This window comes from Linepithema humile, chromosome 8, assembly GCF_040581485.1.
Source record: "Linepithema humile isolate Giens D197 chromosome 8, Lhum_UNIL_v1.0, whole genome shotgun sequence".
NCBI classification, from domain to species: domain Eukaryota; kingdom Metazoa; phylum Arthropoda; class Insecta; order Hymenoptera; family Formicidae; genus Linepithema; species Linepithema humile.
The window spans coordinates 11678425-11704930 of record NC_090135.1 but is presented as its reverse complement, the minus strand read 5'-3'; the positions used below and the strand labels follow the sequence as shown (position 1 = coordinate 11704930).

The window sequence follows — 26506 nt, the reverse complement described above, 5'->3', positions numbered from 1 at the left end:
TGTCGAATTCACACAAAAGTTTTCATTAGACTAATGGAAAATTCATACTACGCTTAATGTAAATGAGATATATTCAATAGCAAAATCTGCTTTCTAGTGACTTTGTCGAACGCAGTTTGTCCGTAGAAAATAAATTTTTTTATTGGATATTAAAATACGAGCGACTTGTCATATGACTTAAATCAGTTTGTTGCAACTTTTAGCTGCAGATAGCGCTGAAAATCGTCCTCTTCTTCTGAGAGGGGAGTTTGCACTCCTTGAGTTACGTTCCGGTGGCTGTCAATGCGAATGCGGCTGGTGTCGGTTGATGTATATGTCTGCTCGAGGCTTCGTTAATGGGTAATGCTGTAGGTCACAAGTTCTTTTCGAGGAAACCGCGCTTTCGTGGCTTTATTATTGTTCTGAAAAATTTTATCTGGTTATCTTCTTACTCAGGTAAATGATATTATCACTTCTTATTCAGATATGCAATTTTATCTAGCCCTATTCGTTTTTATATGATTTACTGATATCCGCATGGTGTTCTCAGATTAACAAGAAAAGCTTATGTAGAAGCAAAAGATGGTGAAAAATGTTGGCAAGCAGCCAGGCACAAATCCAATATAGTCATATGTATAGCAGTTTGTCAGCTTCAATGTTGCCACATGTTGACACATTGAAACGCGAGCTGTGAACCGGGCGTAGATTTCCAGCTGCGGCACGGGGAGTGGTGATGATGCAAAATAATTCTAAAACCAGAGAAATGTTCATCGTCAGAGCATTGGAAAAGATACTAGCTGATCGAGATGTCAAGCGATCGCATCTCTCGCAGCTTAGAAAGTCCTGCGAGTCTGCACTTGGTAAAGATAGAGAGATTTTTCTCAAAATTTATACACATCTGTTGCATGTAGTTACATTTGTATTTATTTGTATTTATTTACTTCTATATTACAGAGGACCTTCGCAACGAGATCAAGGATGTACCAGCTGTGCAGGGTGAAGAGATAACTTCGAATGCACTTCCACAACCCAAAAGCAATTCAAATGTTATCACTGCGGAGAAGTACTTCCTGCCATTCGAGCTGGCATGCCAGAGCAAGTCGCCACGGATTGTTGTAACGGCACTGGACTGTCTGCAGAAGTTAATTGCATATGGCCATTTAACTGGCAATGTACCTGACTCAACAGAACCAAGCAAACTGTTGATTGTTCGCATCGTGGAAACAATCTGCGGCTGTTTCACCGGCACACAGACCGATGAGGGTGTGCAGCTGCAGATCATCAAAGCCCTGTTGACTGTGATGACAAGTCAACATGTGGAAGTGCACGAGGGTACAGTGCTGCTGACTATCCGTACCGTTTACAACGTCTATTTAGCGTCTCGCAACTTGGTAAATCAAACAACAGCTCGTGCGACTCTCACGCAGATGATCAACGTGATCTTTGCGCGAATGGAGACGCAGGCGGAGGAGGAAAACGTAAGGATCGACGGAGAGCATCAGCAAGACGCTGGTGTCGTAAACGGCGAGACTGAAGCTGAACTAAGCGCGGAGAACAACGTCTCGAATAACGATGCGATTGAATCTCAAACAATTGTCAAAGGAATTCTTGACGACGTGGTGAACTCCGTAGTGCCATTGGAGGAGGAAGTCAGTCTAGAAAACGGCAGTCCGGAAGACAATGGTGATGAGGCAACCGCTGAGAACGACAACATGGTCACCGCCAAGTTCACTCATGTGTTGCAAAAGGATGCATTCTTGGTATTTCGCGCTCTCTGCAAGCTCTCCATGAAGCCATTGCCGGATGGCACACCCGATCCAAAGTCACACGAGCTCCGCTCTAAGATTCTGTCGTTACAATTGCTTCTGGGGATTTTGCAAAACGCTGGCCCGGTTCTGCGTTCCAACGAGATGTTCGTTATCGCTATCAAGCAGTACTTGTGTGTTGCGCTGTCGAAGAATGGCGTGTCCTCGGTACCCGAGGTGTTTGAGCTGTCGTTAGCTTTGTTCCTAGCACTTCTTGCACGTTTCAAAGTGCATCTCAAGATGCAGATTGAGGTGTTCTTTAAGGAAATTTTCATGAACATTCTCGAAACGTCCAGCAGTTCCTTCGAGCACAAGTGGATGGTCATACACGCACTCACGAGGATATGTGCGGACGCTCAGAGCGTTGTCGACATCTACGTTAACTATGATTGCGATCTCTCTGCAGCGAATCTTTTCGAAAGGCTCGTCAACGATCTCTCCAAGATCGCGCAGGGTCGCCAAGCACTGGAGCTTGGTGCGTCACCAAATCAGGTAGGTTATAAGCGCAGTTAGAAAGAAAAAAAAACACGTTAAATGAAATATTTATAAAGAAAAATATTCTTTGTCGAAAAACAATATAATTTTGTTTTTAATATCAGTGTCTTTCTCTTCCAGGAAAAATCTATGCGCATTCGCGGCCTCGAGTGCCTTGTATCTATCCTAAAGTGCATGGTAGAGTGGAGCCGTGATCTGTACGTGAATCCCAGCGTACCGGCAGATCAGCAACCGCTGTCGGATCCACCGGATCCAGCGCCAGAAACTCCGCTGCCGCGCTACGGCAGTGCCGGCAGCCTGTCGTCGGCCAATTCCAGCCTGACCGGCAATAAGGAGGTGCCGGATTCGCCAGAGCAGTACGAAGTGCAGAAGCAGCAGAAGGAAGTATGGGAGACCGGCATTGAGATCTTCAGCCGGAAGCCTGGCAAAGGTGTGCAATATCTGCAAGAGCAAGGATTACTCGGTACCTCGCCGGAGGACGTGGCCAGATGGCTGCATTTGGATGAGCGGCTCGATAAAACGGCAATCGGCGACTTTCTGGGTGATCACAATCACAATCAAGTAATGCAGAATGTAGAACTATAATTGTGAAATTAGATAATGATTATTTCGTTTGATTAATTAAATATTATTTTGTTTGCAGGTAATGTACCACTACATTGATCAAATGAACTTTGCCGAGCGCGATTTGGTAACCGCGCTCAGGTACTTTCTAGAGGGTTTCCGCTTGCCTGGCGAGGCGCAAAAGATTGACCGATTGATGGAGAAGTTTGCCAGCCGCTATTGCGAATGCAATCCTAACAATGGCCTTTTCACCAGCGCGGATACAGCCTACATTCTTGGTTTTTCGATTATAATGCTAACCACCGATTTGCACTCGCCGCAGGTCAAGAACAAGATGACAAAGGAACAATACATCAAGTACAGCAATTCTTAAATTAATTATAAACAATTTTATAGAAAGTATATTTATTTTTACATATTTAAATATATATATTTTTATAGATTTTTTATTTATTTATATACATTTTGTATAATATAAGAAACTAAATATATTTTATATTTATATATTGTTTATATCAACACGTATAGTAATTATTCTTTTTAAAAATATATCAAAATTAAAAGATAACTTTTAAACCTGTAAACTTAAAAAAATATTTTTTTATTTTTGTTTTTTTGTTTGTCAGGCTTAACCGGCGCATTAGCGATAATGAGGATCTCCCCGAGGAATATCTCTCCAGAATCTATGACGAAATCGCCGGCAATGAAATCAAGATGAAGTCAAACCCCAATAACAGCCGGCTCTCCGGCAAGCAACTGATCTCCAGTGAGAAGAAACGACGGTTGTTGTGGAACATGGAAATGGAAGTGATCTCGACGGCAGCAAAGAATCTGATGGAGTCTGTCAGTCATGTTCAAGCGCCATTTACCACTGCGAAGCACTTGGAACACGTGCGACCAATGTTCAAGATGGCGTGGACACCGTTCCTCGCCGCCTTCAGCGTCGGCCTTCAAGATTGCGACGATCCGGAAATCGCATCGCTCTGTCTGGATGGCATTAGGTGAGAGAAGAATTAAAATTAAGTTAGATATTAAAATAATGTTAATAAAGTTAGGATAAAGAAAAAAGAATAAAAGAAATAATTTATGCTGCTCTCTGTGTTTTATAACTCTGTTATAATACTATTTATATGTAATATTCTAGGTGTGCCATTCGCATTGCTTGCATCTTTCACATGAGTCTCGAGCGCGACGCCTACGTACAGGCATTGGCGAGATTCACTTTGCTGACGGCAAATTCTCCCATTACCGAGATGAAAGCGAAGAACATCGACACCATCAAAACCCTCATTACGGTAGCCCACACTGACGGCAATTACCTGGGCAGCTCGTGGCTGGACGTAGTCAAATGCATCTCTCAGTTGGAGTTGGCACAACTGATCGGCACTGGAGTGCGGCCTCAGTTGCTGGGGCCACCGTCTAAACCGCACTTTCCGTCGCCGTTGGTGAACTTCGGTAATATCGCGCATTCCGCCAGCTCACACCAAAACAATCTCAATTTGAGCTCGCTGGACCCCAGCGTGAAGGAGTCTATCGGCGAGACCAGCTCGCAGAGCGTTGTCGTGGCCGTTGATCGCATCTTCACCGGCTCGACGAGACTCGACGGCGACGCCATCGTCGAATTCGTCAAGGCTCTCTGCCAGGTCTTTCTTCCTTAAATTCTATCGGTCATTTTTTTACGCAATAAATCGAATGATAAATATTTCGTTATCAGGTTTCTCTTGAGGAACTGGCGCACCCCACGCAACCCCGCATGTTCTCTCTCACGAAGATCGTCGAGATCTCGTACTACAACATGGGCCGCATCAGGTTGCAATGGTCCAGGATTTGGCAGGTGCTCGGCGATCACTTTGATAGAGTGGGATGCAGTCCTCGACAGGATATCGCATTCTTTGCAGTGGATTCTCTTCGACAACTGGCGACTAAGTTTATCGAAAAGGGCGAGTTTGCCAACTTTAGGTTCCAAAAGGACTTTCTCAGGCCATTTGAGCACATCATGAAAAAGAACAGGTAATTGAACTTTATTTGTTTGAATAAGCTGATTTATTTGTATTCAATTCAATATAAATTTTTAAATTTAATAAATAAATTCTATTTTGATTGAATCTAATTTTGTAATATATTTTAATGCGTTTTCTGCATATATAATGCGATGTGTTTTGTTCAGGTCGCCCGTAATCAGAGATATGGTCGTCCGATGCGTAGCACAGATTGTTCACTCACAGGCGCCCAACATTAGATCTGGCTGGAAGAATATTTTCAGCGTTTTTCATCACGCGGCCAGCGATCGCGACGAGTCTGTCGTCGAGCTGGCTTTTTCCATGACCGGCAAGATCATCAGTGAGTTATATTTTGTGTCTCTGTCTTGGAAAGGAAATATTTTACGTTTAAATTAACACAGATTTAAAGCGGATTATGTTACAATCGTCGTTAATCTTTGTAAAACGTTTATAGACGAGCTATATGCAGAAGACTTCAGCATCATGGTGGATTCCTTCCAGGACGCCGTCAAGTGTCTGAGCGAGTTTGCGTGCAACGCATCTTTCCCAGACACCAGCATGGAGGCGATCCGATTAATACGCTCTTGCGCGTCTTATATCGACCTGAATCCCAATCTGTTTGCCGAGGGTATGATGGACGACAGCGGGATGGTTTCCGAGGAAGATCGAGCCTGGGTATCTTTGCTCATTTTCTCTTTTTTTTTTTTTTTTTTCGATTGCTTGATATTAATATATGCCGTTTTTATTATTTTTTTAGGTGAGAGGGTGGTTTCCACTATTGTTTGAATTATCCTGCGTAGTGAGTAGATGCAAACTGGACGTCAGAACGCGCGCGCTGACAGTGCTCTTCGATGTCGTGAAAACCCACGGTGCGTCCTTCAAACCTCATTGGTGGAAGGACCTCTTTCAGGTTCTCTTCAGAATTTTTGATAACATGAAATTGCCCGAGCAGCACACTGAGGTTCGTACAGTTTCTAAAGTAAAACTTATTTTAATTGTATCTTTGCCCTTCCTAAATTATAAAATATTTAAATTCAATAAAACGAAATGTTTAAATTATGTAAATGTTGCAGAAAGCCGAGTGGATGACGACAACGTGCAATCATGCGCTGTACGCCATTGTGGATGTGTTCTCGCAGTTTTATGATATCCTGGGACCTCTCTTATTAGAACAGCTCTACTCCCAACTGCTTTGGTGCGTTCAGCAGGACAATGAACAGTTGGCCCGATCGGGCACCAACTGCCTGGAAAATCTAGTTATCAGCAATGGCATCAAGTTCGACGAGCAGACTTGGGAAAAAACGTGTCAATGCGTTCTGGATATTTTTGAGAGCACTCTACCATCCGCACTGCTAACGTGGAAGCCGCCATCGCCCAACAAGGAGTCCGATCTTGACGTGATAACTGGCGAGTCCGATGGCCATCACATCGGCATCCTGAAGAGGAGCAACAGCGTGCAAAGTCTGAACATGGAATTCTTACCGAAAGCGAAGCTCTTTGCCGCGTTGCAGATCAAGTGTGTGGTACAGTTGGAATTGATACAAACTATCGATAATATCGTCTTTTATCCGGCGACCTCGCGTAAGGAGGATCAAGAAAATCTGGCGCTCGCGCAGGCCGACATGCTGAACGGCAAGTCGTCGGAGCTTGTCAAGTGAGTGTTGTTGCATGAACTTTGCATGAACTTTGCTACATTTAAATTCACAATTGATAGAAGAAATGTGCAATTTTTATAAATATAAATTCATATAAATTGTTTTCAGGGCCGGCGCCGATCAGCAGAAGGAAGAACAGGGCATGTACTGCGCTCTGACGACTAATCATCTTCTGCAATTAGTGGAATGCCTGTTGCGATCGCATCGCTTCGCCAAGAGCTTTAATTCGGATCACGAGCAACGCAACGTGCTGTGGAAGGCTGGTTTTCGCGGTAACATGAAGCCGAATCTGTTGAAGCAGGAAACTCAGTCGCTCGCTTGCGCGCTGCGCATTCTTTTCAAGATGTATAGCGACGAGGCGCATCGCGCCGATTGGCCGAAAGTCGAGGCGCGTCTGGTCGAGGTAGCGTGCGAGGCCCTCGAGTACTTCCTCGCGATCGCCAACGAGGCCCACCGTGACGCCTGGACGCCTATTCTGCTGCTGCTGCTCACCCGAATTCTCAAGATGAGCGATCATCGCTTTGCGGTTCATGCCTCCACCTGCTATCCCTCGCTCTGCGAGGTCATGTGCTTCGATCTGAAGCCTGAACTCAGATCGGTGCTGCGCAGGTTCTTTCTCAGGATCGGACCAGTCTTCAGGATCACGCAGCAGTAGTGGCGGGAGCAGCAAGAAGCGAGGGGCTGTTGACACATACGTCGGAATCATGTTGAACGGGAAATTGGCTGAATTACAGGAAAGACAATCTCAGCAGTAAGAGTGTAATTAAATGTAAAGCGCGACTCGATACTTCGGCTCGTGTTAAACTATTTATATATGATCTAACAATTTGCATAAATTTCTTTGACTTTTTTATGGTGTTTGCATTATTTACATCGTACGCTTTAAGTTAACGTACCGATTTTCGTCTTCACTTTTCTCACGTAGCACCACATATAACGCTAAATGTAACTTGTATTTTATTTGTCCAATATACGCAGACACACAAGTGGCGTATTAATTGTGTTTTTCAATAATTTGATTATATCTATTGGTGATTTATTGATTAGTATAATTTTAGATTTTAATATAATCAATTAATATTTCATTGATAATATTAAGAGGTTTATAATATTTAAACATTTAGCGCTAAATGTGCGTATGCAACAAGAATCTACACTATTGTGCACACGCTTGTTGATCGAAGAAATTTTTGGATCGTATATGAGCCGTTTAACATCATGTGTATAACGACATTCGTCTGTGTAACATATTAGAGCAAATATATAATATATGAGCTAGCGCGAGAAGTTGGGAATCGGCAATATTCTTCGTCGAATCGAGAGTTATTTAATAGAATTTAATAGAAATTTAGCAATATTTTAATTCTTATTTCGATTTTACTATCGGTCTTAAAGAAAAATTTATGAATTAGCATATCTAGATGCTGATGAGGAAATCTAACAATTCGTTGCGGAAATATAGTTTTATTATTACTGAGTTGGCATTTTATTAAGCGTGTGAAAATGTGAAAAAGACCAAAGAAGAAAAACAAAGTGAAATATTGCGAATTCCCATATGTCTTGAGAGAGGCCGTGAAATATGTATACATTATAAATAGCAATTCAGTAGATAAACATTATTGAGGCGATAGTCTTTATAATTTGATAGAATGCGAGAGAAAGAACGTGTGTGCGAATGAAAGAGGGAGAGACAAGTGCTATTATCAATACGTAGGAGCCTAGAATAAGACCCGAGACGCGTTATCATTAATATTAGAATTATTACATATGTATATTCGTGTCGGAGCAGCAAGCGTTAGTAACTCTGTAACGTTTAAGTAACTTATATATAAATAGTCATTGATTCCTTTGTGACGTGGTTCGAGATCTTATTTAATTATATAAAAGAGATGTTGCGTTTCATGTAAAATTTCACGTGAATTTTTAAAATACCCTCCAATTCTGCAAAACCTCCCTCCTTTTTCCCTTTGCGAATTGCTTGATATCTGATCGACCAGCTGTGAAAATTGGCGGGAAACCAGTGAGCGAGAGACTCCGCAATACAGCGGCATGATACTGTAAGAATTCCTCAGTGACGGGTCAAAGTGATCATCCGGAGTAAATAAGAACTCGAGCCAATTCGATTGCACGGCATTTATTCCGTTATTTATTTCTTCCGTCTTCATTTTATTATTATAATGAAGACACTAACTGTACGGCTTGTCAGGCTCGATCAGCAGGTTAGTAACTTACCTGATTCCTTCTATGCTCCTTTCCTTTTATTAATCGTAATTTTTTATTTCTAGGTGCCCGCAGGAATACGTCGTTCACCGAGGAACTTGCCGCAGCATCTGAAGGTTGGTAATAAAAGATTGATGAACAAAGTGCACATAGCAATATAGAAAAATAAAATATTGATAGAACTATAAAATATTATCAGATATACACATAAAAAGGTCCAAACAATATTGGATTCAAAATTTATTGATTTATCTTATATTCTATTTTATATTTTATTACTTTTATTCCCTTAAAGGGAGTTAAAATTATTATTTTATTGACTTCTTATTCCTTTGTAGGAAAAATTAGAGCAAGAACATCCGAAACCTGAGAAAGAACCTAACGTAAAGACTTTGCCACCAATTGTCTACAAGGGGAATATTCACTATGTTAATGACTTCTTTGATTGCGCCCAAATCTGTGATAATCTCATGTGAGTGTGATATTTCTCAGAAATATATAAAGAAAAGAACTATAGAAGTATAGATGCAAGCTGTATAAAAAAAATAAAAAAATTAAAAAAATGAAAAATTATGAATATGAAAGATATAAGTTTATATGTACTTTTAATATTTTAGAATTTAATGTATTTAGTATCTCAGAATTTTAATATTGATATAATTAAAGATACAATTTTTTAAATATTTTTTCCAGACAAAAGGTGAAATCTAGCGAAAAAGAGATTGTGCCAATAGGTTTTGATTTGGAGTGGCCTTTCAGCTTCCAGACTGGCAGTGGAAAGACAGCATTAGCACAGATCTGTCTGGAGGACAGTGTGTGTTATCTCTTACATATTTATTCACTAAAAAAGCTTCCGGCAGCTTTCGTTGAACTCTTGTGTCATCCAAAAGTTAAGCTTGTTGGTGTCGCCATTAAAAAGTCAGTAATGATTTAGTATCATTTTATCCTTAAAAAATTGCATTATTAAAAAATATATTCTTAAGATTCTTTGCTCTTTTATAAGAATTATATTGTAATATATTTCCTACATGTGTTGCCTATTTATAATCGCAAATTTGATCTTTTGCAGTGACGTACGAAAGCTTGGAAGAGATTTTAAGGAGTTTCCTGCTCAGAAGGTGGTAGAAAACAATTGTCTGGACTGCGGGCCGTATGCTAATCAAGTATTGAAGCGATCTTGTCGTTGGAGTTTGGAAAGATTGACCGCTTATTTGGTATTACTCTTTGTTTCATATTGCGTTACTGTAAATCAGTAAGCAAAATTAATATCATATTTTTCTATATTTAGTTGAAGAAGAAAATTGACAAGAATCCTGAAGTGCGAATGAGCAAGTGGCATATACAACCCCTTAGCGACGCACAAAAGAATTATGCAGCCACGGATGCTTACGTATGTGTAATTGATCAACTTATAATTTCGATCTTTAATATTTCGATTGAAATAATACAACTTTTTTGTACACAGGTATCTCTTCTGCTTTACACGACAATTCAGGCAAAGGCTGCTGCTCTAGAAAAGCAAAGTCAAAATGATGAGAATTCGGCAAAGCTCTTATCCTAGCGAAATTGTCTTTAAATAATATCTGAATTTAACGTTACAAAATCCGCAGAATACATTGCGATTAATAATAATTCTATTGGTCCTTTGTCATACAAGATTGGTCAACATCCGAAGATCTTATCATTATCATCAAGCGTTGGAATAAACTAAAAAATAAGCTATTTTTGTAAAGAACAAATTGGCCTGGTGAAAATTTGGAAAAAGGAATGCATAGAGGGAAAATGAGACTTGACAAATTTTTATATGTTTGGAGATGCTGTAAGAGAAATTTGTATATTTATAAATTATAAACAATCATGTATATAATTACGCGTTACTAAAACAGTAATTTTTATAATTTGATGAAATGCGCGCGCTGAAAAAGAGAAAAAAAAGAAAGTGCGTGCGTGAGTAGAAGTGGACAAGTGCTATTTATTTTTGTGCTAAATGCTATTGTTAGGAATGTTAAAATAAGACATCCGAAAGATATCATTAATATTAGAATCATTAAATTTATATATTTGTATCGATGTAACAATTAATTTATATACAAATAACGATTGATCCTTTGTAATGTGGTTCGAGATCTTTAATTATATAACTATGAAAAGATGTTATGTTTAATATAAAAGCATTTGATGCAAATTTTCAAGATATCCTTCAATTCTACAAAGCTCTCCTTTCCTTTTTTCTTTTTTCTCTTCATCTGATATGCACAGTGACGCCAGATTTGAGATTTGTCAGATTTTTTATAAATATAAGGACGTCTTTAGACGTCTTAAAAACGTCTTAAATATAATATTTTTAGGACGCCCTAAAAATATCCTAAAAAGACATCTTTAGGACGTCATAAAAACGTCCTCTTAAAAAACATTTTTTAATTAGTTTAACAATTGGCATTTTAAATTTTGCAATAAAAAACTTACCAAAAATTTTAAAAGACGTTTTAATTATTTAAGTATTTTACGAGCATTCTAACACCTCAATGGTAGCCCAGAAGCATGTAGAAAAAATTCAAATTACCCGCTGGAACTGCCAAAAATGCTTTATTTTAGCCGGAATTTTAAGAAATTAAAAAATTGTTAACAGGAGCACATGATATAGGAGCTAACTCGTAGTAATGCCATCTACAACATTATGTAAACCAGTTAGTGCAGTCGGTACACTTACCATCAACGCATTTGTAATGTTATGAGTTAGCTCCTTTGTCATCATGTGCTCCTGTAACAACTTCTTATATCATCATGTGCTCCTGTTAACAAATTCATAAAATCCCAGTTAAAATGGCCGCTAAGAAAGGAGACAGAAATAGTATGTCTGCTCTTTTCTAGTGTCTGAAGCGCAGAACTCACGTGTACGTGGCTTACGCATGCGTGCGGTATTAATGATGTTATTCAGCGTCTGCTGCAGTCAGCTGTTTGCCAGATGATGGATGGTAAACCGGCGATTGAATCCATGATACAGTAAGAATTCTAGCAATTTTTAGCCCTGAAAGCAATTTGATCGAAGAATAGGTTTATTCTTGTTTGTTTTCACGATGATGACACGAGCCGTCGTATGGCTCGCCAGTTTTGAGATTAGTAACACATGGGATTCGTTTGTGATTCTTTTTCTTCATCGCTCTTAATTTTCAGGGCAATATATTTGCAGGTGTCTGCAGAATTATGCCGCCCGTCGAGGAACTTGCCACAGCATGTAAAAATGCGTTGATAATTGAATACTTTTGATAAAACAAGGTGCACACTATGTTATTCGTCAATCTTTAACCAGCTAAAAATTTTATTTTAAAACTTGCTGTTTTTTTAGGTGAAAACTGATCTAAATAAATTTTGCAGGACTAAACTTAATTTTTGCATGGAATTCTTTTTTATCTAAATATAAAGTTTTTGAACTGAAAATATTTTAGTATTACATAATTTTGCAATTGAAAAGTTTGTAATAATGCATATACATTTTTCATTAGATGTATGCACTTCTTGTATATGCAAAAAGATTCAATTCTAGCTTTGAAATTTATTTAATATTAATTTTTACTTATTCTTTAATTATATTTTAAAATTATATTATTTTACTAATATTTTTTTCTTTGTGTGTGTGCAGGAAAATTGGAGCAAAATTAAAAGAACTTTGCTATTTATTATCTACAAAGGGATTCAGTATGCTAATAACTTCTGGTGCCTAGATTTGTAATAATCTCAGGTAAACAAAAAAACTGCGCAAAAGTATAAATATAAAGCATACATTTTCAGGAACAACCAACTTGCATTCTAACAAAATCATCGTTTCTTACCTTAAAAGAATATTTGTTTTAACACCTGTAAATCTTCAGGATGTGCTTGCGAGTGGTAAAAGTTCTACTAGCCGGTCGTCTACCATATGGAGTCGGTCTACAGCTTCAGAAGACTTTATTCGATTATCACCACGAGCGTTTGAGAGAACCGGCGAATACACTAGTGCTACTGGAGCACGAGCCGGTGTACACGGTAGGAATTCGGAGCAAAGGATATACCGAGGAAGATGAGAAAAAGCTGAGGAATCTAGGCGCAGAGTTCTGGAGGACAAATCGCGGCGGTCTAATCACTTTCCACGGACCCGGCCAGCTAGTCGCCTATCCGGTGCTCAACCTGAAGCAGTTTCGCACTAGTGTGAGATGGTACGTGAATCAAGTAGAGCGTATGGTGATTCGCGTGTGCGCCGAGCTCGGTATCAAGGGAGAGACGTCGCCGGACACTGGAGTTTGGGTCGACGATCGCAAGATCTGCGCCATCGGCGTCCACGGCAGCCGCTACATCACTACGCACGGCCTCGCGCTCAACTGCAACACCGATCTCAGGTGGTTCGATCACATTGTACCTTGCGGCATCGAAGGCAAGGGCGTCACTAGTATTTCCAAGGAGCTGGATATGGACGTCACGGTTGCCGATGTGCTGCCGATTTTTAAGAACGCTTTCGGCGATCAATTCGAGTGCGAGCTGATCGAGTATCCACCCGGCGAGGCCTCGCAGCTGCTGCGAGACGCGCATCATAAAACTTCAAGAACAGCTAGCTGATTTTAGAGTAGATGTATCTCAACGAGTTTCGAAGAAGCTTTGAGATGTAGTTTGTCTTGTCACTTCCTGCGATTTGACTTAAAGAATTTATTTATTGAACGAATTTGTTTTTTCGTTGATTGACATTTCTTTATAATAGAAGCTGCTGTTAAGTGACTCGTGCAATTTAGAATATCGACGATAGAAATCGTGTTCACAGATTCAGTCAAGTGTAAGCTAACTGTATTGGCAGAGAATCTTAGTGCGTGAATATAAATCAAATATTTCATTGGCTCAACGTACTGTTTATATATACAGATAACAAAGCATCGATGATGCGAATCGAGTGCATAATAAATTTTATATTACATAAACAATGTATCATTAAATATAATTAATTATACATTACGAATAGTCTGCGTAATCGTGTGCGTTTAAATTGAGTGCATCCTAATCTTTATAACATTCTAAAAAGGGAACAACTTTGTGACTAGATCGAGTTTCAAATAAATAATAGGACGAAATAGACACGTGAGCGAATTGTCTTAAACCTGTATACACAATTCAAGATTAAGCTTGCATCATAATTTATACATTTGAAATCAGGATTCCATTATTGATCGAATATCAATAACCCAATTATAATGCGCTCTCAATCCTTAATTTTCATACAGGCATTGTGCAGTCAATTTAAACGCGATGTTATTTGGTGAAATCTATATAGCGATGGGCGTTCGATCTTTCGCCTAGCAAGTTTCCAAGCAATTCAATCACCGTAGAATTCCAAGACTTTGAATATCATTTAATGGCAATATTTTAAAAACGTCAAAATCATTGAAACAAAATTACGAATGCTTGAAACTTTTAAGACTTAGTTGAATGACTCGAAATTCGTTCGAGAGTCATGCAAATGAACACTTGGGAGCGATTTAAGACGTTCGTCAGCCCATCACTAAGTCGGCTAAGTCACTATAAAACTAATATCACTCTGTCAACACGTGCAGATATCTTTGATTGTAGAGCTCCGTGGTGAGAGCGCCGATGACTTCGACGGCGTTGTGAAGGGAGTTGGCGGAATCTCGGATAAGTCTGATGGTTTTTTCCACGTCTCCTCGCAGCTCCGCGTACTGCTTGTTCACCAGGAGGCCCTCCAGACTCTGCATCGCTTTCACAGCCTCTGCGCTAGGTCGTATCTCCATTGTGTCCGGATCGGTCGATCTCGAGGGCGCCACACCGGCCGAGTGTGGAGTGTACCTCACCAGCTGCTGATCGGATCTGGATTCTGGTAACTGCGCCAGGCAATAGACAGCCGTAGCGCGGCTCAAGAATTTGCACCTACGAGAAAATCGAGCGGACAATCGAGATCGGAAAATGCAGAGAAAGAGCACGAGTCCGCTTTCATAGCGTTCGTAGTTTACCGTATAGTGAGCTGAGAGCCTTTTCTCAACCCGATAGCCCCCAGAATACCCCATCCTTGCCCCGCATCGTCCGCTACGGTCAGCAATGCTCGTGCCAGCCCCTTCAAGGCTCTAGCAGCGATCACGGTGTTTTCGCTGTACTGACACTGCCTGTAGGCCAGTTCGCACGCTTTCGCCCACAGCAGAGGCAGTTTCTCCTCCACAATGTCTCTGGAAAATAAGTTGATTTTTAGGAATAAAATTGAAGAAACTGCGATTTGGCATGTTCGTGAAAATATATTGTTCCGCCGTCGAGTATAATAAATCTTGTTTGTTCTTTACTTACGTGGTTTTAATAGCACCGATCCAATCCACCAGGTTGATCAGAAGCATACCCTCCTCTCGAATGTCTCTGCAGGACGGAAGTCTTTTCAGCAGCACGGAGTAAAGAGCCAGTAATCTTCCCTCTGAGACGAGCACAGATTCCAACGGCGGTTGACGAGGCACCACGGACTGCAGGATCACAAGCACTGACGCCCACGTAGGACGAATGTCTTCCGTTACTAAAAGAAAGAATGTCAATCAATACAAAGTATCGTTTAATTATTAATAGTTGATTATTAAATGAAGCGCAAAGTAAGAAGTTGCGTGGGAATAACTTATCACCGTTGTACTTGAAGTAAGCCTCCAAGGCAGCTTCCATGAGGTGACCTAAAGTAGATGAGGAAGCAACCGCCATGCCTATCACCTTCAACACTCCCATCAGCACCGGGCTGTTAGCCGTTCGCTCCAACAGCCACGCCGTCCAGCTGCTGCGAAGATGATCGATCAGCGCTCCGCTCTGATTGATCGAGTGCAAAAATTCGGTGATCAATAAGCCGGCTTCGGCAACCTGTTGCGATTCGGAGACGGCTGAGGGAAAAAATTCCATATTTGAATATATTTTAAGAAGAGTTTTAGACAATGCTTCGATCAAAGCAAATCTGAAATTTGCTGTATTATTGCATGTTGAATTCTTGAATTATCTTTTGAAATCTAGATACTCACTGCTAGTGATGACGGTTTCCATCTCGTCAAGCATCCGCGACAACGTGCTGGTGAACGCTTTGCTGTTGGTCGAGAGAAGGGACTTGTGTCTCGTGGTGCAGTTGATTAACAATTTCACCGAGGAACGTACGTACATCTGTCTCTTCTTCAAGGTGGTGGGATGAAAATGCTTCACCGTGGGATCGTAGCCTGCTGCTATCTTCAGCAAGCTGTACATCAAATCATTCTTAGCATCGATGTAATACTTATGCCATAAATGCACTGTGAACTAAACTCACTTGTTAACGGCTGTGTCGATGGGATGTGTCTGATCCTTGCCCAAACATAGAATCACTCTGGGATCGCAGCTCATTACATGCCAATTGATAATCTGATCGTACGCTGCGGCGTCGATTAAGTGCCAGGAGAAGCTCTCGGCTTCTGTGACCAACTGCACCGCTTTCTCGTTCTACGACATCATAGATTTCATTAAACTTTTAGACTGACTTTCTACTCTTGTTTCTTGCATTCTTCAAAAATTGGATTTTCCATTAAAAATTTAATTTGACGGACGTTTTATTTCTCAAATTTTGAAATCATTTTATTTATTCTCACCTGTCTAACATTGGGCTCGTTGGACAGCTTCACCAGCAAGTTCAGTAGACAAATGTGCATTCTGGCGGCAACAGGTAACGGTTGCGTGGCAGTTAACTCGCCGATCCAAGTGGACCAATTGATCCAGGCGAAAATGCTTCCAAGGAACAAGTGACAATCCGGTAGATACTGATCAACAACTCTGATCATAAATTCGACATCCGTGACAGCGGGGGAGAAACGGTCCCAAGGGAGAGACAGAAAGTTACCGTGCACCACGTTCAACACGTGATCCTTGACGGACGCGTGAGCGTAGTTGAACACATAAAATTGCCATACGAAGCTGAGGATCTTGCTGGATGCCGGCATGGTGTCGACGATAAAACGGATGCACTCGGCGAACATCGCCATCATCCGATTCGCGTAGGGACCGTCGGTTATAATCCACGGCAGCAGCACTGATCTATCATCCGTCAGTTGTTGAATCCACGCGGCCGTCGGTTCTCGCAGATTTCTCGTCCAGTACGGCGTGACCCACGGCGCGTACATCTCGCTCAACACCGGCCAAATTTTCTCACACACTGAAAGGATATTTTTTTTACTTGTAAGTGTAAGTTTAGAGATTTTAAACTCAGATAGTTATGCAAGTATTTTAAATATATGTGTGTTATAAAGTTAAAATTCTCAAATTTTTACTCGTATTGGGAGAAACGTATCGACTCACATTGATCAGCGAGCGATCCTCGGTCAGCCTGAAGCGTCAACACAACCAGGGCGTGGCCAACCATGCCCAGAAATACAGTCAATGGCTCATTGTAGATTCTATACTTTGGATACAATCCGTACAGCCCGTACTGCAGCCTCTCTTTCATGAAATGCCGGCTAAGAAGTACAGCGGTATCGTGCATCTGAAATTGAACAAAGTATTATGAAAGCTGATGCATAATAAATACTGAAATAATAAAACTCGACGAAACGAACCTCTTGGCGAGATAACAGCCTTTGTTCCGTGGCATAATGTCTGATCTCGTCCCTAATCTTCAAGGAATGTATGGGCGCGCTGCTCTTCGGTTTACTGCTGAGAGCGCTCAACAAGTCGCGCCACACATCCAGAGACAAATTCTGACTTTCAGATCCTCTTAAAACCGCACTTAACACTTCGCCATAGTGCTCGGGAAATTCGTGCAGAAGGATGAGTCGTAGATGGTTTCGAAAGAGCTGCGTAAGCAATGATTTTATCATTTATGATTTTTCTCATATATATATTTTTTTTTTAAATATAAAACGCAATAAAACTTTTATATTTAATTCAATTTTTAAATTAATTATAAGTGTAATTTAAATACAATTAATTTTTTTAAATAAATTAATTGTATTTAAATTATATTTTGGAACAAATAGATATAGAAAGAATGCTCACCTCGTGCAGCATCAGTTTCTCCTCTTCGGGATTCAAGCCGATATTGCACAAGGCTCTGGAAACTAAATCTATGAAGGTGGATCTCTCGCTCAACCGCGGACGGCGATAGTTCAACCAGCTGCCGACGTCGAACTGTAACAAAAACAATAATTCAATAGTTCGAAAAGCGATGATTTAGTTTAACTTTATCTACCTTCGACAGTAACACGAAGCACAAATCGACATTGGATCCAGTGGACAAGTCTACGATGGTTTGATACATTTGCAAAAACGTGACGGCTCCTCCAGCAACAGGCGTAAAATGTGGTCCCAATAAACCTCCGAGAGTAGGTCTCTGAATGATTGTACTCAGCAATTGCGGTCCTTGGGCCTCCTCGCCACTTATAAACAGCTGAAAGCAAGATAATAAGTCAAATTGATAAGATAAATTTACGATCTCCAACTAATCGAAATTTTAGATTCGATGTTACCTGTCCTAACTTCTCCAAGCAAGTAGTGATAAGCTGTTTTGTGGGAGGACACAGTGCAGCTTCTTCGGTGTAAAACTCTACCAAGTGATAGAACAGCTTGACTCCGCTCTCTTGCACCTTGCGCAGCACCGCAGTATTCTCGTTAGTGCGACTAATGATTAATTCGTGTTCCAGCATTCTGAAAAACGAAAACAGATGGGGTTTGAGAAAAATAATCATATGATTTAGGACGTTTTTAGGACATTCTAAAAATGTCTTAAATGTCTTTGAATTTTTTTGTGAAAATTTATAATTCGAAATGGTAGAGAAAAATGTGAAAACTAATTATTCATAGCATAATTATAAAATTATGCTATAAACAATAAAAGGTCAATAAAAGGTCAACGAGTTAAATTACTTACGCAATCAAATGATCTGTAAAAACACAGCCTAGAGTAACTTTACTCGGTGGCGGTTGACTAGCTTTCACCAAAAGGTTCTCGTATTCGGCTCGATTCTGGGTTATCATGTGATCTACGCCCTCACTGACATGCGCTTCTGAAACCTGTACAATTTACAAATTTTTTAAAAAATAATTCCAAAATTATATTCTATATTTCATATTCTAATTAACCGTACTTTGATCCTGATGATCGCTGCACCCGCACAATGCACAGTGGGGGGCGTGCCCGATCTCGAGCGCCTCTGGCCGGGTGGCGCGGGATCGCAGAGAGCGTGCAGAGTCACATGGTTCTCGTAGATGCGATAGAGAGTCGGAACTAGTTCGAGGAAGCTGCAATCGACTGCAGTGTGCTCGGATACCATAAGATTGTATGTCTGCGCGTAATCGAGGATAACCTTAAGATGCGGTCGGACTAGATCAATGACGGCAGCAGAGTTATAAAGGCTCTCTCTAGCTATGCAGCTCAGGACGGGCTGGTTTCGGCTCAACGGTGGCGGTGGAATTGGCGACTCGTAAGATCCCAGTCTACGGAAGATTCTATGAAGCGGATCGATCGATTCCATAGCGCTCGCTGAGGATGGACAGGGCTTCTGGTACTGATTCTCAGGATCGCGATAAATCGCGCGTTCCCACTCGTGAACGGCCTTCAACTGGCTCTGCTGCACCGCCCAATAGTCGATGTATTCCAGCCAGGGAGTCTGAAAGAGAGAGTTGACGGATATCATAATAATACCAACAATCTTATTCTCAATATCATCGGTCAATTGTAAGTACTTGAAAACATTAAAACTTGTAAAATGCACGTATTAATAGTATTATTATTATGTGGAAATATGTGATTTAGAAATGTAATTGACGTACTCGATCTCCTTGCACTAGCAAAATCAACCTCTGCGACATGTACTGCGGTGGTAAAGCTGGGAGATAAAGTCCAGGTTCCTGAAGACGAGGCTCTTCCAGCCAGAGACTCAACGTTTTGTAAAATCTGTGGCAATATCGTTTCGTAAGACACATTTTTAATCAATATAATGTGCTCTCTGTATTAATATACACTCGCTTACTTTGCAGCACTGAAATAAAATACACGCCGTTCATCTGTGATCGGTTTACCATTATCCATATCCCTCTCTCCTTTCATTTGGAAATATTCTGTCGTTTCGTGTAGTCGTTTCTTCAACTTCTTCAAGTAGCTTAGATTTATCATCCCTTCAAAAAACTTTTCTCCAACCCCGCCTTTATCCATAGATCTGAAGTGATTTAAAACAAAAAAGTTGATTGTACTTCTTTTATGTTTAATGTATAAAGTTACTTTTGTAAGAAGTTAATGATTATTTAAAGGTTAGGAAGTTAAATAAATTACGATAAAATTACTCGTCACAATTTCTCGTTAAAAAAGAACAAAATATTAAATATCAAACATTATTAATTTCTTGTAATTCTTGAGAAACAAGATAGTAATAGTTACCCCGGAGTGGTGGGAGTGCGTGCGAGGAATAAATAGAAGAAGTTCTGCCATAAAAGAGGCAGGATTGGATGATCCACGGGTGTATCGAGAGCCTGTTGAGACCAGCGATAAATAGCCAGGTAGTTCACCCCAAATGGAGTCATTTTCACCGTTGCACAGGCTCTCTGAAGCAATTTTCGCAATAATTAAAACTTTACATTCATATAGCGTTTAATTATCATTTTTATATGCTCGATTTCAAACCTTGAGAGCAGTATCCAAAGATATCTTGGATTGCATAGATAATTCCCGGAGGATCTCGCGCCACAGTCCGGTTTTCAGCTCCCTATCATACTGTTCCATCGACAAAATCTGGTAAGCGAGCCATACCGTCTGAACGGTTCCACCGAGAAGACTCGCCGAATTAGACGATCCCGTTGCCCAGCTCAGAAATGATCCGAAAGATCCTGGTGTTCGAGTCAGCGATATGTTCTATAAATTATATATTCAAATGCATGTAGCATAATAATTGCAGAATGATAAAAAAATAAAAAAAGTTAAAAGTGATTAAATAAATCAATCTTATTAATTATTAAAAATTCGAAGGAACTTTTGGATGTGTGTGAAATACTATCGTACTGGCGTACTATTTCGTGGAAATTTATTAATTATTGAGAGTTCTGGCTTTATTTCTAATAGTTCTAGTATTTGTTTAATCTATCAGGAACTCTAGAACTATTAAAAATAAAGCCAGGTCTTTCAATAATTAATGAGTTTCCACGAAATGATACGCTAACTTCACACACATCTTTTGTATCAACTTTTTATTAATTTCTACGTATCCATACCTCCATACTTCCGTCTATAGCAGGCTGACAAAATAAATATCTTGTTAAAAGAGAGAACAATATTGTACAATTATTATAGTAAAAAATTACATATAATATTCTAAGATATTATGCACAGTATATAGAATTGTTTGACTCAAATTACGTGAGATACTTACACAGAAGAGATTTTGAAACATATTTTCCATCGTCGCTCTCGTTTCCAGATGGAAGAATGCTGCACGAATTATGGTGTCCATCAAATACATCACGCTGTGATCCTTATTCCAATCCTGAACGAGCACCAACACGTTCAGCCACAAATGCACGAAACGCTCCGGGCTGTTCAAGCAATATCTGCAATCGACGTTATATTGAAGACATTACTTTAAAATATTTGTAATTATACTAATCAATACCGTTTTATTTACAGTTTCCTGTGCGTACCGTTCGTAATCGTGCAAATGAGATTCAATCATGTTCGCGAACTGTCGGAGGATCGGGCCGGGGAACTCCGGAGCGATGAGATTCTTCGCGATCTTCATGTACGTTCGGTCGGCAGTGATAAGCGGCACGATCAGGCTGACGAACTTGTCATTCTTCAACAACGACTCTGGACACTCGAGGAACAAGGGCATCAGGTGATGCAGGCAGACCAAAACCTGGTCGTACTTATAGTAGCACTGCAAAGTTTGCAACTGGCTGAAGCCTTCGACGCAGATGAGCGGCACCGAGTGACCCCACAGGGTCATCAGCACTGAGACGTAACAAGCGATCGGCTGCTTCTCCCTCACTCCTTTCACGAGAACTTCCAAGTAGGAGTCCGAATCCATATCGGGCACGCGAGAGAGGCCTTCGGCCGGATTTGAAATGGTGTATTGACTCACGGGTTTCGATCGGTCTAACTGGTGCAGTCGCAATCTGTTCACCATTTCCCACGCCCACAGATTAAACGCCTGCTCGCTGTTCTGAGGTCTCACTATCGAAGAAACCTGGTACGAAATAAACAGAAGTTCGATCAGTTCTGCTCTCATCTCGTCACCAATTGATAACTTACCTGCTTCACACCTTCGGCTAACAACGAAGCTGTCTGTACTGGAGTGTCGGGCACGTATTTCATTACGAGTTCAACGATCAGCAACGCCACTTGTCGATGCAGATCGATCGGAAGGTACAAATCGTCATTTCTGTTAAGAGTATAATTCGTTTATAATCGATAATTTTAGATTTTTAGTATTTCAATTATTTTTAATTATTTATTCTATAATTTTAATTGTTTATTAGAAGAGAAATATGTTTGTATGTTGCAAGACGTATTTCTAGATTTCTACTTTGAAAAAATATTTAAGTGATTTACGTGTCAAGACCCCAATTCAAATGTGAGAGAATCAATCGAGCCAGGTGACTTTCAGATGAAGTTAAAGGATGCTGATGCAACCAGGTAGATAGAATTGTCATGTCCTCCTGCTGTGGCACCCACATTCCTATCCTCAATTCAGTGAACAAGTATAAACTCAGCTGAAATTATTCAAACGATTATTATTATTATTTAAAATTTTGTTAGATTATTATCATAATTTCTTAGAACAGTAATGTGAAAATTATTATATTATACCTTTCCAACTGATACGAAATTATCCTTTAACTTCATCAAGATATCAGATAGAAGAGTAGGATATTTGCTCGTTAAGTTCGATAACAGTGATCTTGCGTCCTTCGAGCAGGACTCTTGAGTTTTTTCACTGAGAAATCCAATCTACACACAATTAAACTCATTAAATTAAACTCAACAACTAGATATTAAAAATTGAATCTGAATTTTTTAATTCCATTTGACTTATTAAATATGTATTTATTAACATACTTGAAACAGATCGATCGTAGTTGTCCTCACAAAATCATAATCCTTGTAGCCTCTCGCCATAGCCATATTAGCGAAAGTTGTTAGTAAAAAGTAAGACTCATCCCCAGGCATATTGCCTAGCTTCTCTTCAAACTGTTTATGAAGTTCAGAGCAACTTAACTCTGCTTCCCAATCTATGAATATTATTGTTAATTCATTGTATTTTTGAATGAGAAAGCAAGATTATATTTTACCATACTTTCTTACCTGAGACTGACATATTCGAGATTATTATGTCATTAGCCGTAGAATCAGTGTGTAGGATGTAGAAGATATGCCACAAAGTAGTAGACGATATGATGTTATACGGTATCGCAGCGAGATACTGCCAGGCACCTAAACGTCGCGATGAAAATATACAGAGGATTGCTCTCAAGAAAAAGCAATCATATTCCATCTGCAGTTTCAGCAGCATCGACTCGTCAGTCACCTGTACAAAATTGGTATTGCTTTTAAAATTAATTGCTTTTTAATCTAGAATTTAGTTTGATAAAAATTAAAATTATCAATCTTCACACAACACACACACACAATTAGATTTTTATTTAAAAAATCAAATAAAAATTGATCAAAGGAAGAAGAAAATACCTGGCTCGTATCAAACGCTTCCCATTGATCGCTGGCATATTGAACGACGTCTCTGATCAATGCGCTGAGCCTCTTCGCTAACTGTCGATATCTCGGTGAGTCATAAGTCTTTAGACCCTGTCTGAGGAGTCTAACAAGCACAGTGTAGAAGGCGAAGAGCCGCAACATATGATGATCCGTGATGGCATTTCCCTCCTGCTCGTATCTATCGTTTTGACGCTGAATGAACAGCACCTGCTCGAAAAGCCAATCCAATGGAATTTGATGGAGGAGGGAAATCAAATCACTCTCGAAGAGATTGGCGCCGACATTGGCGATATCTTCATCTTCTTCGCCTTCTTCATCCAGCATCACCCACACTGTATCTCCTGGACTGCTCGTGGTATCTTGTAAAGATACTTGCACCTGTGGGATAAATTCGGTTAAAAATTTGTAAACAATTTTAAGTTTAAGAATTTTTGTAGTTTTTTTTAAATTACTAAATATTTCGTCCTCAATTACCTGCTCCAGGAATTTATCTCGATCCTTGACAGGTAGCAGGATCACTGCAAGGGTAGCAATCATGTGATCAAGGTATACATCGTTGAACGGTGAGGAACTGCATCCCGAGATTTTTGGAGGTACTGGCACTTGCACGAAGGATTTCGCCCAATTCATCACACCACCGGGACATCGCAGTATATGATTCAGTAGAAACACATGATCCTGCCAAGTAGCGACTCTTAGAAGTACTGCTACCAGCCTTGACAGCCACTCTCTAGTGTCTGTGACAAACTTGCCGTCCTTGAGAACTCGACGTTGAAAATTGAACAGGACGGTCACGCATATTCTAAGCTCCACTAGTTGCGGAGCCGTCTGAGACGGTGGTTGCTCTGGCAAAAGATTTGCTGGAGCAGTCTGTGAAAGGTTAGCAAATTCCTAAAAGAAAAAGATTAAAATGGTTTCCGCACTATCTTAGCTTTTTTTTAACTTTAAACAGACAAGTCTAAATAATTTGATAATAATTCAGTAGAGAATAACTCACATTAAAACTTTTAGCGACTCTCTGCACGTAATGTTCAATTTGCAAACGCAACGACTCTGCTTCGTAACAGTACAACGCCTGGCTGTCGTGCAAAGTATCCTTGATGGCAGACAGAGTTCTGGAAAGCGCCACCAAAGTCTGTTGGTTGAAATGGGCAATGGAATATTCGTGGGTGGCGCTAACAGGATTGCCGTCCTGGCACTCGCCGCTCTCCGTCGCCGATGTCTTCTCCAAACACCAGAGCTGCTTCTGCGTCTCCCGACAGCTCTTCTTCAGGCGCTCCAGTTCATATGAGTTTGCGACTAGGTGGTTCCGCACTCTTAGATAACTCATCAGTAGCTCGTGCAGTCTGTGCTGCTGCCGAAGAGGTCCACATCTCAGTTGCGTGTCGGTAAACTCGGTTATAAAGGCATCCACCAATGTCAATTCTTGATTGTGATACAAGGATGCCAATTGCTGCTCCGTGAATGGTCTAACATCCTTGAATGCATTCAGCGTATTCTTTTTGCTCTCTGAAACTTCTGCTAGCTTTAATAAACTTTTCTGACACGGAATCTTTACACTGACCACATCCTCAGAACTTTGTGCTTCTTGATTGACTTCTTCAGAAGTAGTCGATATGTCTACTAACTGAATTGCGGAGACATTTATTTGAACTTGATCTATTTGATTGTTCAAAGTATTGTTGGATGAAAAAGTTGGTGGAGAAAGTTTGCCATCAATCTCGTCATGGGAGTTTTCAGTTACCAGCAATACCTGAGATATATAATAAAATATCTAACATTGTTTTGTAGTTATTTTTAGAAACATTTTCTGCATATATAAGCATTAATAAGCATCATTATTCTTAAAATGTCAACTATTGATCATTTAAAAAATAATATAATATTTATATAAATCAAATATTTTACTGTCAATGCAAGCACCTCATTTATTGTTTCAATTTGTAGACTGCGTTCCTTTTCATGAGCCGCTTTCTCCGCAGCCTCTTTCTCGTAAACTTCTGTGTCAATAGCAGCAGAATGCAATTCACTCTCTATATCTTCCACAGCTTCACCCTTGGGATAATTTGTTGGCGATTCCCCAAGCAGACACTCAAATTCCTCAAGTGTAGGTGCATCTGGTATTTGATGTTCCAGAAATGATCGACGGGATTTGTCCCGCTTTTTCTTCTAAAATACAAAACAATTTTTTACATTTTTATTATGATCAATCTTTAATGTCATTACTAATTTCTTATATGCTTAACTTATTACTAATGGAGTATTATAAAAGCATATATGCCAATAAAATATTTAAAAATCTGCATGATGAGAGAATAATAATGGCAGCTCACAAATCAGAAATGAGAGGCCTAAGCAAGTAATCTTACCTGTTTCTGCTTCTCCATTGCGCATTGATGATTGCTAAACGACTTAAATTACTGTACTGATCAGCACTGATTAACGTAGATTGTGTTGAAAATCTTAACAATCACTAAGAGCCTCTGCCACGACTTTTGCAGAATGTTAAAGACGAACAAAGGCAATCGAGCACAATGAAAATTACGATAGCCTTTCGAATATCAGAAATACTATTCAATAAATCCATTATACTCAGCCCATCGTTGTCCAATCACTTGTTATTAAAACGATAAGGATTTCAATCGTTTTTAACTAAATTGCTCAGACATTGTTTTCGTTCTGATGCAGTCAGCTGGCCTAAACAAAGTCACTGATAACCTATTTAATCAGATAGATAAACGTATTCCTCCAAAGTGCACATTAAAGTCTATTGAGGTAAACTTGAATAAGTGCGTAATGCAAGTTATTAAAAAAATTCACCAATCACATATGAATATATCTAGTGTAAATTTATATCAAACATACGATTGAGTGAAACTTCTAAGAATCACGTGCTTTGTTCGGATTTGCCTGAATGTTTTCGTGACGTCAGCATACTGTACTTCAGTTACCTGATATGGCGCATCACCTCTAGATATTCGAACATGTAGTTTATGGCAACTACTACCAGATGGAGAGTCAGCTGTACTCGAACGCGATGGCGCGTCCGCGGCTGCGACCAAACACCCACTTGAGAGAAAA

The 26506-nt window shown here is 40.0% G+C and overlaps 4 protein-coding genes across 9 annotated transcripts; 3 read left to right on the top strand and 1 right to left on the bottom strand.

Moving 5' to 3' along the window:
* Nucleotides 1-254: 254 nt before the first annotated feature.
* Nucleotides 255-9190, top strand: Sec71 (ADP ribosylation factor guanine nucleotide exchange factor Sec71). Its single transcript, XM_012369718.2, has 14 exons — nt 255-435; nt 530-839; nt 934-2276; nt 2400-2840; nt 2923-3200; nt 3470-3844; nt 3988-4486; nt 4558-4853; nt 5011-5183; nt 5298-5518; nt 5601-5804; nt 5917-6497; nt 6607-8834; nt 9057-9190. The coding sequence occupies exons 2-13, from the start codon at nt 713-715 to the stop codon at nt 7151-7153; spliced, it is 5085 nt and encodes a 1694-aa protein (XP_012225141.2). The 5' UTR covers nt 255-435; nt 530-712; the 3' UTR covers nt 7154-8834; nt 9057-9190.
* WRNexo (WRN exonuclease) lies at nt 8577-10870 on the top strand. 2 transcript variants are annotated; one of them, XM_012369719.2, is made up of 7 exons: nt 8577-8717; nt 8784-8834; nt 9057-9190; nt 9412-9636; nt 9788-9932; nt 10007-10108; nt 10184-10870. In XM_012369719.2, the coding sequence occupies exons 1-7, from the start codon at nt 8676-8678 to the stop codon at nt 10277-10279; spliced, it is 795 nt and encodes a 264-aa protein (XP_012225142.1). In that variant the 5' UTR covers nt 8577-8675; the 3' UTR covers nt 10280-10870. The 2 variants fall into 2 exon arrangements, with proteins under 2 accessions (XP_012225142.1, XP_067216197.1); XM_067360096.1 differs by having other exon boundaries at nt 10007-10870.
* A 630-nt stretch (nt 10871-11500) lies between these two features.
* Lipt2 (Lipoyl(octanoyl) transferase 2) lies at nt 11501-15025 on the top strand. Of its 4 annotated transcripts, none has more exons than XM_012369693.2 (4): nt 11501-11721; nt 11909-11994; nt 12359-12457; nt 12588-15025. In XM_012369693.2, the coding sequence occupies exon 4, from the start codon at nt 12589-12591 to the stop codon at nt 13306-13308; it is 720 nt and encodes a 239-aa protein (XP_012225116.1). In that variant the 5' UTR covers nt 11501-11721; nt 11909-11994; nt 12359-12457; nt 12588; the 3' UTR covers nt 13309-15025. The 4 variants fall into 4 exon arrangements, with proteins under 4 accessions (XP_012225116.1, XP_012225115.1, XP_012225117.1 ...); XM_012369692.2 differs by having other exon boundaries at nt 11893-11994; XM_012369694.2 differs by lacking the exon at nt 11909-11994.
* Epg5 (ectopic P-granules autophagy protein 5) lies at nt 13381-26419 on the bottom strand. Of its 2 annotated transcripts, XM_067360075.1 has the most exons (31): nt 25795-26419; nt 25349-25594; nt 24423-25178; nt 23900-24316; nt 23399-23803; nt 23018-23240; nt 22772-22944; nt 22523-22663; nt 22265-22425; nt 21965-22094; nt 21355-21899; nt 21087-21264; nt 20929-20952; nt 20345-20572; nt 20102-20265; nt 19698-19883; nt 19498-19621; nt 18813-19334; nt 18596-18738; nt 18195-18372; nt 17918-18115; nt 17725-17856; nt 17286-17522; nt 17029-17212; nt 16326-16885; nt 16010-16179; nt 15732-15940; nt 15351-15596; nt 15031-15247; nt 14706-14915; nt 13381-14622 (listed from the first exon to the last, which is right to left on the bottom strand). In XM_067360075.1, the coding sequence occupies exons 1-31, from the start codon at nt 25810-25812 to the stop codon at nt 14271-14273; spliced, it is 7677 nt and encodes a 2558-aa protein (XP_067216176.1). In that variant the 5' UTR covers nt 25813-26419; the 3' UTR covers nt 13381-14270. The 2 variants fall into 2 exon arrangements, with proteins under 2 accessions (XP_067216176.1, XP_012225114.2); XM_012369691.2 differs by lacking the exon at nt 20929-20952.
* Nucleotides 26420-26506: the final 87 nt, after the last annotated feature.

Bases quoted from the DNA above. Each gene is read 5' to 3' on its own strand.
- Sec71 (XM_012369718.2), top strand. From the start codon at position 713: ATGATGCAAAATAATTCTAAAACCAGAGAAATGTTCATCGTCAGAGCA. The intron at 840-933 runs GTAAAGATAGAG...TCTATATTACAG, and splicing joins GTCCTGCGAGTCTGCACTTG to AGGACCTTCGCAACGAGATC. The intron at 4,854-5,010 runs GTAATTGAACTT...TGTTTTGTTCAG, and splicing joins CACATCATGAAAAAGAACAG to GTCGCCCGTAATCAGAGATA.
- WRNexo (XM_067360096.1), top strand. From the start codon at position 8,676: ATGAAGACACTAACTGTACGGCTTGTCAGGCTCGATCAGCAG. The intron at 8,835-9,056 runs GTTGGTAATAAA...ATTCCTTTGTAG, and splicing joins ACTTGCCGCAGCATCTGAAG to GAAAAATTAGAGCAAGAACA. The intron at 9,637-9,787 runs GTCAGTAATGAT...GATCTTTTGCAG, and splicing joins GTTGGTGTCGCCATTAAAAA to TGACGTACGAAAGCTTGGAA.
- Lipt2 (XM_012369694.2), top strand. From the start codon at position 12,589: ATGTGCTTGCGAGTGGTAAAAGTTCTACTAGCCGGTCGTCTACCATAT.
- Epg5 (XM_067360075.1), bottom strand. The intron at 20,953-21,086 runs GTAAGTATCTCA...TTATTTTGTCAG, and splicing joins TGTTTCAAAATCTCTTCTGT to CCTGCTATAGACGGAAGTAT. The intron at 17,213-17,285 runs GTTCGTTTCGTC...GTTCAATTTCAG, and splicing joins GGCTGTTATCTCGCCAAGAG to ATGCACGATACCGCTGTACT.